Raw genomic sequence first — 12,544 nt, 5'->3', positions numbered from 1 at the left:
TTTAATAAAATGTTTGGTTGAATTATGAATAAGGATGTTGTTAATGTGCCCCTGATACAACAATTAATTAACATAAAATAGCTCAATCCCACTTCATAAACACAACTTTTACTTGTTTGTATTTAGAATCAAAATATCAAATGGTTTCCATTTCTGTATATTTCTGAAAAAAAAATCATAAACTATAGTTGAATAGATATGATCTAGATAATTTTTTGATTCCATTCACTTAAAAACAGTAATTTATATTTACCAGTGAATTGAGTGGATTCCTTTGTGAATATATTACTTCTGTGCATTCAAAACAGGTCGTCGTAGGAATAATCATAACGCACAGAAAAAAAACGCGTTGCCTTCTTTCCATACTACTGTTTCCTAGCACGCAAAAATCCAGATTATAACATACCACGTCAGCTCAATGTAACCTACCTGAGTGACACAATTTTAATAGACATTTACATATATTTCCTTCCTAATCTTCCTTATTACATATTTACTCAACATATAAAATTTAATTACATATTTCCCCTCCCTAAACCACTTATATCACATATCTCCCCATTTCATTAAAAATAACCAATTAAAAGACTATTATACCCTTAATGGAATAATTAAAGAAAATATTTACATGTATTCTCTTAATGAAAAAAAAAACCTTAACATTAACATTATTAGCATCGAACTGTACATGCCATTTAAACACAAAACAAAATGCACAATCTTATCTAGTTATTGAACTCACATGCCATCTCAATTAATAATAAAAAAAGACCTACTAGAACTTACAGCAGTTTTAAACCATTTGATACATATAACAACAATAGCAAGAATGAATTTTTTTCCAGCCTTAAACCCCACAGGTGGTGTGATTGACCAAGTTTAAATCAAAGAGAATGTAGAAGCAGGTTAATACCTTCAAAGAACATGTCAACAGATCTAGAAATCAGGGGTCGAGATTATAACAAGATGAGTTTGCATCAACCATAAAGAATCGACTGATGAAGACATCCAACTTCACGGATGCTGCTGAGATCGAACACAGAGAAGCCGAAGCCGACGCATAATGTTGCTTTGTTCGTTCCGTCGTGTTCAATCTCTAAAGAGTGAATGGAAGACTTTTGGGTTTTTCAGTTGGATTTGTAAATTGAAAAGGGTAGAAGAGTAATTGTATGTCCAAAGGGGAAATATGTAATTTAGATTTTAATATTGGAGAAATATGTAATTAAGAGTCTTAAGGAGGGGATATATGTAAAAAATCCCAGTTTTTTAAAACCATTTTGACGTGTTAATAAGATCAATATGTGGTATAAATGTATGATTAAGACCTCGCTCTATATAATTCAATCATTAATATATATCTGACACAAGTCTGGAAATTGAGAAAAAGCTTCACAGTCCGTGGTTTCAAACACGGTAACATCAATTTAATCAACTCTAAAAAGGACATACCATTTATATAAAGTTTAAAAACATTCTCACATAAACACTATTTCTAAAAAGAACAATCCTTGAACCTACGAATGACGTACTTCCACGTCAGCATTCTCTGAACCTTCCAAATAATCCTATCTCCGCCCTGACGCGAACCGCGTCATGCCTCCCAAACCAACCGGTTCAGACGGCGTTCCCGGTTCACTATTCACCGGTTTCACACTGACGCAAACCCTCCCTGAACCGGACCTTTCCGTGGACGATTTACTCTTGTTTCTACCCCGGTTTCCATCACAACGGAATAACGACAATACAAAGGACATCAGACCGGGTTTATGTGATCGTTGACTCGTAGATTTCTCTGGTTCAACCGCAGATGATGTGTTCTTACGGCTACAACACCTCTTCGATCTAACTCTTCCCATACACGAAACCTTCGGAGAAGCCGGTTCCGTAACCGGAGCCTTACCGAAGGAATACAACTGCTTCGGGAACAGCCGTACGTTTAGCGGCTTACACTGCCTACACTTCAAATCAACGTACGTTGTCTTCTGTGTTTTTGGCAAACCGATTATTGGAGTTTTCGGTTTCACGCTTACCGAATACCGCTGCGAGCCCGAATTCGGGTTATTCAAATTCATTGAACCCACGTTTCCTCTCGTACTTTCCTTCCGTTCTAGAAACGCGTTCTGATAGAACCAGTCGAATTCGGCATCCTTCGATAACCAGAACGATTCGGGTGGAAAATCGGGTGGAACTTCAACTACCGTACTGTCTGGAATATCATGGTCTTCTATATTGTCATCTTGCAGGATAATTTTCTGATCGCTGGAGGTTACCGGAGCTGATGATTGTGAATCAGCGTGTAGCATTATTATTTATTAAGTCAAATTATGTTTGTGTGAAAGTGTGTGTGTCATTAACGGTTTTTATAAGGAGGAAATTAGTTAATTAATTAATTTAAGTTATGTTTTAGAGGGAGACTTTTGAGATTTAACAGGTTGACAAAAGATGGGGCCCATGTGTCTTTTTAATTTCTAGAAGTTTAATATTACTCACCGTCACGCGGACATATATATGTTGTACTGTATGACCGTCCTTTTCACCTTATTTTTATGAATAACACGTTTGTTAAATTTTGAGACTGGGTTAAAATCCGTTCTGGTTCGGAATGGCTTGGGTTGTATGTGGACTGAGTTTAAGTTGGCATGGCTCGGATCGTGTTAACTCGTTTAAGTTTAGCAAGGTTTTAATGGTTTATATGCTAATTTATTCGTATTCATTAACCCTATGTTTTATAGGCAAGTGTCAGACCTTAACTTTTACAGTTTTCACAGGGGTCGGCCGCCACTTCTGTCACTGCTCATGCTGATTTTTAAGCACCTTGTAAAGTCGAAATTTTTTTCACCGTTTCACTTGGGATATGCTATAAAAATTTTAAAAATAATGTATGATATTAAAGGTGGAATGGAACAAGCCTCACTAGTTCTTAGATTACTTTGTCTTTTGTAGGAAATCATGTGTAGGCGCGTTTTTTACTCGATGACTTGAAATTTAATTGATGAATCTTCCCCCGAATTTGGCGGTTGATTCGTTGTTGGATTGTTTCATATATACGATTGTGTTGCTTAGTTCTTTGAACTTGCTCTACCCTTTTGACAATTTTTATTGTGCATGCCGGATGGTCTATCAATACCTAGCTTGACATGCATTAGCGACTATGGAACTCTTGTTCAGTATTTTTTTATTGACTTGCTTCAAACTATTGATCATTTTACATTATTTTTAATAATTGACGATCGAATGTATTACATGAACAATAAATATATTTAGCATTATATGTATCACGTACATGTCAGGAATGTATTTTTACAATGACTATTTATGTACATACCAGCATTAGCATATACTGTTATTGTGATCAAAACATGGATATCGCTATATATTCGGCAACTAAATAAGGTTTTATGGTAGTGAATAGCTCAAGAATAGGATTTTTTGCGCAATTAAAAAATCAAACCAAGAACGATGGTACTCGTATAGTTAAATGCCAACAATATATCAAGATCCGGCTATCAACAACAAAACTATGAGGAGCTAAAAAGGTGGTGAGTGACCGACATTCTTTGATGGCTGTGTTCGTTTTCTTAGGGTGAGCTTGGTTACCGATGGTGGCAATTTATTGGTGTCAACATGAAGGCTAAGTGGTAACACTAGAGCGTTGAAATAACTACCAGTCAGCGTCGTCGCTAATGTGCAGTTGCTCTAACGTCGACCAAGGGCAAAAGATAGGAGGATGGATGCTAAGCTTTGATACCAAATCAAGGTTGAACATTTTCTTTTATATATATTTGTTACAAATATAACGGCACTAATATCACAAGTGCATATAGCAAGGTCTTACTTCAGTGATGATACTACTTATATATAACTAATTTGTATAATAAAGCTAACACGAATCTGTATCGGGTTTGATAGCAACCATATTAAGTTTTATGCTCTTTAGATTGGTCTTTTCGTATGATTCCCTTACTCATGGTTTTCTCTAAAGGTAACTTTTAACAAAGTAGCGATTTTATATTGAATTTTCTATTTGAATAAAACAAAACAATAATTTGGTTTATTATGTTAAAATAATATATGTCCAGCTAGATTAGATATCTTACCTAAAAAAACTGGAGACACCTCTTAGACGTCGGCTCCCAACTCACTAGAAACATCCACGCAACTAAGTTTTTCTTGGGCCGGTTTGAACTTTTGGAAAATAATAATAATAATAATAATTGTTTTCCTTTTGTCGTTTATGTAATTACAAAGTTTGGTCGTATTTTCTGTCATGAATTTTTCATTCAAGGTGTCTTCGGACATTTAGTGTCAATGTATTCAATAAAGGCATGGATGTAGGCCCGTCTCAACATTCTCAGAGGCCTTAAACTAACTAAAATGTTGAGGCATTTTTATTTTCTTTTCTTTATGCGTATAGCGCTAGAGAGTATACAAGAATTATAGAATATGGATAATATAGCGCGATAATGGATATGAAGCAATCATCCTTAGCTTGTGGCTCATCATTGAGTTACTAATTCTAAAAGAACTCTACTTTCAAAATCTCATACATGTTAGCTAGGGTTAAGGCCTCCACACAACCAAACTCAACTGAGGTAAAATGTATGATTTTTACTTTTCGAATTGGACCATGCTCCCATCTGATTTTTTAAGAGGCTCCATCTAAATGTCAAAGTGTCACTAAAATCTCAAGATATTTTAAATGACGCCTATCATTTACTTATGAATTCTGCTGTCAATTTATTAATATTAGAGGCTAAAGCCCTTGAATAAAAAGGATTGTTTTTAAGTTTGGATTTTGCAATTTTGATATTCCTGTTTGAAGCTTTTAAGAAACAACTTAAATCAGTTTTAGTTTCTATGATTCGAATGTAGTAAAATTATTTTTGTTTCTATGATTAGAATGAATAGGTTAAACCAGTTTTAATTAGTGTCCACAATTCAAACAAACATGTTTTGACCTGGCCCATTTTTTGTCCAATAACAACTTTACCGCCGTGTACTCATGTACCGGCTTTTTTCAAAAAGATGAAGGGTAAAGTTAGTAAGATGTATGAGAGTTCAACCGTCCTAAGCCAATCAGAACGGCAAAAGGTTTTAGATCCGTCATTGAATAAGGTTTTTACTTTTAAATTATGAGGTTCAAATCGTAATGTAATAAAAAAACATGTAATTTAAAGTCAGTAGGAAGTTTATTGGTTGCCGTTAGAAAAAAATAATTTAAAAGGTAGTGCACACTGAGAGAAATAATTGTCATCTTAATGTCAGTTGATCTAGCGTCTCCCATTAAAAATAATTGATACATACGTTTTCCAAATTATTCTAAAAACATTCATAAATAAATAAGTTTATACAAGTGTTCCCGAGTTTTAAAACAAAAATAGAAAAATAGAGGTGACCCTAAAAAGATCAGTTTCGACGCAAAAAATCCCCTTCATTAGAGCATCCTCATTTTGATGGAATGGTTAAGTGGTTATGATGACAATGAAGTATACACCCTTACACTCCTCATCATCCTTCTCTAGTCCAATGTCGACGATCCATCACTCAAGGGTGGGTGATGAATACTACAACCCCCATCATCCATTCATGTATGACGAGGGGTGTGTATGACCACAGTAGTTGAAAATAAAGTATAGTATAGGTTGAATGGTGGATTTGAGTGAGCTAGGAGGCAGCACTAGCACTGAAGTGGTGAATAATGAGAAGAGACGTGTACCAACTTCCCCTCAAAAATCCTGTTACCTTTGAACAATCCATTCTCACAATAACAAGACAACAATTATTACATGTGTAATGAATGACATCAACAAAAACGTCCACACTTCAAAGTTCAAATATTATATTTTTATTTTGATGTCTCTCTTATAATTAAGTATAATAGCTCCAACCTAATCGAACGTTAATTACACATTATATAAAACAAAACCTCTATACTTTTTTACTTCGAGACTGTCTATGCTATTTTAAATCATGGCTTTTTATCCTTTTATGATATTTTACGGGATACTTATATATTTTTCTCTTTATTTTTTTCATAATGGCATCCGTTAATATTGATGCTGGATTACGGTAATTTTTAAGATATGATGATTTGTTTGGTCTTTAAGGGTTAAGTTATAATAAAAAGATTAGTTTTTCTAAGAATGATAGGAAATAATCTTGTCCATTCATTTTAAAATTGAATGGTTAAGATTAGATTAAAGAGATTATCAAGTGTAAAATAAGGGTAATGACATAATAGGGATAACACATTTGTTGACTTTCTCTCTTCACATGCAAGACACATGTCAAATAACCCCATCATTTTAAAACGCCCATAACTTTTTTATACGACATTTTTTTTTTCAAAACAATTTCACCATAATAACGAGTGTTTTTTTATCTTTTATATGAGTACCATATTGCTATATAAAAATAAAAAAAAATTCGTGGTTTTTTACAAAGTGTGTTTTACCAAAATTGTGTTATACAAGTGTGTTTTATTATTTCATAGTGTTTTTTGCATTGTGTTTTTTACGTTGTCTAATTTAATTGTGTTTTTGTCATTGTGTTTTTATTTTCATAGTGTTTTTTACATTGTGTCTTTTTCATTGTGTTTTTCATAGTGTTTTATTTTCCGACGAAATTTCCGAAGATTTTTCCGGCAAGGTGGTGGCTAGAGGTGGCAAATGGGTTGGGTTGGGTCGAACGAGTCATGGGTTGAAGTGCGTCATGAGTCAAAACGAGTTTGGGTCAAAATGAGTTTGGGTCAAAACGGGTCAATTAAAAAAAGGGTTGTTTTGGTTGGGTCGAAATAGGTTAGGGTCGAACCGGGTTTTTTTTTTTTTTTTTTTGTGAACGAGAATAACCGTGGAAACATTTTGGTTTATTTAGGTTTTTCATTTTTTATTTATATTTTAAGTTATTATTATTTTTATTATTTTTTTAGGGGTTTTCTATTAAGATAAAAAACCCTCAAAAAAATATTCAAAAATAATAATAAAAAAATTATAACTCAATGTATAAATCATAAACAAAAAAAGTAAAAACGCTAAAATTTTTCCTACGTTATCCTCGTTCCATAAAAAAAACCCACCTAGAATCCAACCGAAACCGAAAGAATCGACGAAAATGAAACAAAGAAACAAAAAGGCAAAAAATCGGACCACATCAATCGAAATCGAAAAAATCAATCAAAACGAAACTAGAAGAATTCAAACCGAACAAAAACAAAAATGAAAAAACAAACAAAAACGAGTCCGGAATCGACCAGAAATAAACAAAAGAAACCAAAACCCAACACGTCACGGGTGAAAACTCGTGTTGGCTTGAAACCTGAACCGAACCCGTTCCAACCCGTTTCGTGTCGAAACCTGTCTTATACGAAAACCCGTTCTGATCCGAAACCTGTCACATTTCCTTAGGACACTAACCCACATCAACCAATTTCTTTGAACTTGTCAACTCATTTTGACCCGAAAATAAAATGATGAAATTTCAAATGACTCATTTTGACCCATTTAATTAAAACATTTTACCCAAACCAACTCATTTAACTTTTAAAACAACTCAAATTGACTCATTTGAAAATGTTTGGGTCAAGATTGCCACCCCTAATGGTGGCGGTGGGCGGTGGTGGATGCAGGAGATAAGTGAAAATTTAAGTGGGTTTTTTAAATTAAATTATGTGGGTTTTCAATATTAAGATATTAGACAAAAATTTTAATATTTCATTCCTAGCATTCTTAAGATAATCAAACTTATTATTTGATATTTTCTCTGGTTTTTAATTATTAGTTATATGAAAGGTAGTCAAATACATAACCAATCTTAATATTGATGTCATAAAACATTTATATATATTATATATATAGATAAAGATCAAATGTTCGTGTCATAACTTCTTTCTAGAAACCCATTATTTTAATATTTATGATTTTAGTTTCATCATTTAAACAAGTTTGTTAGTGATGCTGTGTTGGCTTAATCGTGTTTTGCTAACTAACTACTTGGAGGCTACTTGGAGGTTAAGTTGGCTGTTGGATGCCAGGGTTCGAATACCCTTTGCAGCTGTTCAAATGCATCATTTTTCGGTATTGTTCAAATGCATCATTTACCTTTTTAACTATATATTCTTTTAAATCAAATTTCTATTATATATTTATTCTTTTAATTTGACATCTCATTTTTTAAAGCCTTCAATCTAGATTTTTGTTAAATATAACAATTTGAGGAAATTGAGTTTTAGATTTAGTTTTGATATCGTAACGAATTTAAGCAACGCCAATTAAAAAAAAAACGCATCACCGCAACACCCGTTTAATTGTTTATTTAGTTTCGGTACCGTAACAAACTCAGCTAATAACAAAATTATTTTTATGTTTAGTTCTGGTACGATAACGAACCTAATCGTTACCGACCGAATGTATGTCGACTCGACGCTTCAACGCCCACGTTTGTTTGTTTTTTTTAATAAGTCAATTTTTCGAAATTATTTTTTGTGTTAGTTCCAGTGTTGTGGCGAACCTATAGACGCTGACCGAATTTTCGTCACAACTCCTATAATTTGCCAACCAAATATACATCGTTCTAATTATATTATTTTGTGTATACGTTTACTAATTTATTTTTCTATCAGATACCGATCGTATATGTGTCGCTTTCATCATAAGTTGTACGTGTGTTGACACTATGTTGAACGTTCACATATAATTTTTTGATTTGGTGTAGGTGACTTGACGAATTTAACCGATACCAATCAAATTTGCGTCAAGCCGTCGCTACAACGCGGCGGGTTTAACCTATTTTATTATAAATATGATATGAATGATGGTTAGGAGAATGTCACTGAATTAATTTTATACCATGTAAAATGTAAGTGCAATATTGTTTTTTTATTAGTTCTTTATTCTATGCATAGTGGTGTACCTAGGGATGCAAATGAATCAAGCTGTCTTATGTGTTATTTGAGACCGACTTAACTAGAGCTCAAATGAAGATGAGTTTAAATGAGCCCAAACATTAAAATTAGCTTAGTTAAGAAACGGGCTGAGCACGCGCTTCACTTATAAAGCTTGAGTTGACCGGCTCGTGGCTTAACTATGAATGCTATTATATATTTCTTATTTAATGCAATAAATATATATTTATAAAATAATAATTATGTGTATATATGTTGGTTCTAGGATTTGAATATGATAATATCAATTAATCGATCCATAAAGTTCACGGATTGAAGATTGTGAAGACAATGATTTGAAGAATCCATGAGGTTTTAGCATGAATTCGCCAGTTTCGCAGAGCTTTCATACGAAACTATGAACGCTTTAATTAGCGAAAGTAACAAGAAAGCCTTCAAATCTTCATGACGGATTATGCAAAACTAGCGGATTGAGTATGCGAATCTTCATGGGTCTCTGTGATAGTACACGTGTTTATTCACGAGTGGCGGCTCGTTGAACTTAACCAGCTTAAGGGTTTGTTTAAACTAGGCCTCATTTGTTAGTGTTGGTCTGTTTTGTATGCGAGCCACCACTCCAGAGAGGGCTCCTCCGGGATGGGAGAAAGTTATGTGATCTTCGTTATAATAAAAGTCGTTTACCAGAATCATAGTTTTGTTGATCTTATCGTTATATATCGTTTGATTTGTTGGCTCGCAACCGCCTATCTCCATCACGGGCAACCGAAAACAATCCTGAATCACTAGATCTAGGAGTTGCAATATATAAAATAATGATAAAAATAACTAAATAGCATATTTTACTAAATACAATAATTATAATTAAAATATATATAAACATAATTAGAAACATATATATAATTTAATTACATATAACAAACATGCGGAACTTGATCTTGAAAAAAACAACTATCAAGGTAAGTTTGAGCTTTTTGAAAAAGAGCTCGAAAACGGTCAAAATGAAGCCTAGTTGATATTGAGCACAATTCGGCTCATTTACATCTCTATTTTTTTTATTTCAAAAGACAAATTATTACATCAATTAATTATTAATTTGTTTACTGTGGGACTAAATCCTCACTATTTGACAAACACATTCTATATTATTTATGTATTTTAAGTCAATATGTAAAATCCAATTCCCAATTTTAGAGATAAAAACTATATATGTTAGAAATTCAAACTTGAAACATTTAATGGTATATAATATATATGCATGAGAAAGAAAGATAAAAATACTTGAAAAAGAAAATGAAATAAGAGCCCGAGTTTTGAATTTATGATTAATTTTGTAAGCAGATATCAAGTAAACTAAATGATCGATGGACAAGTCAAAATCATGTAAGATTAGTTTCGGTCGCTTTCTTCAAGTAGTCAACCATACCAAAATCCTGTGGACCACAGCTAACTATCGGTGGCTCTTAGTTTCTACTTTCTAGAATTAGAAATTTAGAATCTTCTTGAGATTTATGTTATCGTGATGGTTTTTGCTTTCAATATTTTTTCTTTGGTTTGGTTTGTGCAAAGTTTACAATTTGTAAAAACAAGCTTATATAATTTTATGTTTTGTGGTAAAATTAATTTAGATTATAACATGAATATTTATTGTATTTCTTATTAAAACATAGTTATTAAAGTTAAATAAATCATTAGTGTCGATAGATTAAAAGAATATCATATCACGTTATATTATATAACATTGAAAGCTTGAATCAAATTTGATTTTAGCTGCTAGGTATTGAACACAAAAAAAGAAGATTTAAATTAAAGAATAATTGAATGGATTCCAACTAATAAGTTACCTCATAAAAAATAAGGATTGGTAAATTGATTTTTTTTTTAATATTCAGTTCTTCGGTTCCAAGTCTAGAACCGTCGGTTTTACTTGGAACCGAACCGGGAACATTTTAATGCAAATACTGAGAACCGAGAAACATAAGGTAACACAAGTTAGCGGTTCTAAGGCAATGGTTCGTTACCGTTTCCTCAGTTATGCTGGTTTTGAACCGTTTCTTGCTCACTCCCAGACCCAATTGAAAGCAGACTTAAACCTAACATGCTGAACAATGATGATTGACGAGTATGTAAGGCTAAACAAGCGTGATTTTCTCAAGGTGAAAGGTTTCTAATTATGAATATTTAATTTCTGTTTTTATTACATATTGGGATTGTAATTGTTAACCGTTTAAGTTATTTGAATTTTAGTTGTAGTTTTAGTGTAAAGGATTTGGTGGTGACTCGAGGTTGTTGTGGTGTGGATGTAGTGGTGGGTGACGACAGAGGGTGGCAGCGGAGGCGGTGGTGGTGGTGGGTAGCGGAGATGGTCAGAGGCGGTGGCGGCGGTTGTTGATGAACGGTGGTGCCGGTGGTCATGATCGGTGGTGGGTGGCGGCGACAGTAGTTAGTGGTTGGAGGGTGGTGGATGCGATGTTGGGTAAAAGGTATAATGAAATGAAAAACAAACAAGGGTGGTTAATGACTTGATATAATAAATTTGAGGTGTTTTAGAATTAGAAGAAATGAATGGACCATGTAATGAATCATTTCATTTAATTAATCAAACAAACACTCTTTATTTCATTCCTTAACAATGATCCTTTCCATTTCAACTCTCATTCCTACATATCAAATGACACCTCTAATATGGGAAAAGTTCCTACACTTTCCATTTATTTTGTTAAAATTTTGACAGTTTTCACCAGATTAGACACACAACTTTGAGCATTGATAATTCTATTTGCTTCACTTTGGATGTGTTTTGGTTCATTGTAAAGATCTCACAACGTAGAACACAAACAAAATAGCTAAGACTTATATTAACCACAATTATATATAAACTAGTATTTTATCCGGCGCGATGCGCCGAGACAGGTTGGTAAAATTCGGGTGGTGGTAACACCCAAGCGTTGTCGGTCTCAAGCGTTGAGACGGTAAATGACACGAATTCGGTCGGTTCCAGTTCCCTGTGTTATTGTACTAGAACTAAAAAAAATCTTGGGGTGGACCAATGGGGTTCAGTCGGTCGGTAAAACTCGATCGATGGTAAAACCCAACCGTTATCGATCCTGGGCGTCGAGACGTTTAGTCTACGCGAATTTGGTTGGTTTCCACTATGTTCGTTAAGATACCGGAACTATAAAAATCATCATTCGTTTGGTTATCGTTACGGTACTAGAACTAAAACAAAACGACGTTAGTTTACGCGAATCCGGTTGGTTTCCATCACCTTGTTACGATACCATAATTAAAACAAAACAAAATTGATTTTCGATCAATTTTGTTACGTACATTACGAACTTGAACTAAAAAAACAAAAAACAAAATACCTCCAATAAGGTGCCGCAAAGTGGCCTAATGGAGGACTTTGCGGCACCAAAGTTCTAAATTATTATATATAATAATAGCATCGTCCAAAGTTGATGAATAATATACTTTTAAACTTAGTGAAAAATATTATGAACACGTACTTTTTTTCAAAGCATTAAACATATTAACATACAAAAAAAAAACATGAGTTGATTTAGGTTTTAACAAAAGCCTAATCGTGATAATATGATTAGTAAGAGTTTTATTTGTTAAGAGGTGTTTGTCCTATAATAAACATTG

At 33.4% G+C, this 12,544-nt stretch overlaps 1 protein-coding gene across 1 annotated transcript; it reads right to left on the bottom strand.

Annotated features, from left to right (window-relative positions):
* Positions 1-1,565: 1,565 nt before the first annotated feature.
* LOC143618657 (uncharacterized) lies at positions 1,566-2,303 on the bottom strand. The gene has a single exon (XM_077090771.1). The coding sequence runs from the start codon at positions 2,301-2,303 to the stop codon at positions 1,566-1,568; it is 738 nt and encodes a 245-aa protein (XP_076946886.1).
* Between the last annotated feature and the right edge of the window lie 10,241 nt (positions 2,304-12,544).

This window comes from Bidens hawaiensis, unplaced genomic scaffold (genome assembly GCF_021521415.1).
Source record: "Bidens hawaiensis isolate Kalapana, Puna unplaced genomic scaffold, B.hawaiensis_p1.1 tig00002338_1, whole genome shotgun sequence".
Taxonomy (NCBI): Eukaryota; Viridiplantae; Streptophyta; class Magnoliopsida; order Asterales; family Asteraceae; genus Bidens; species Bidens hawaiensis.
The sequence above is the reverse complement of the archived record's forward strand: the minus strand, read 5'-3'. Positions and strand labels throughout refer to the sequence as shown.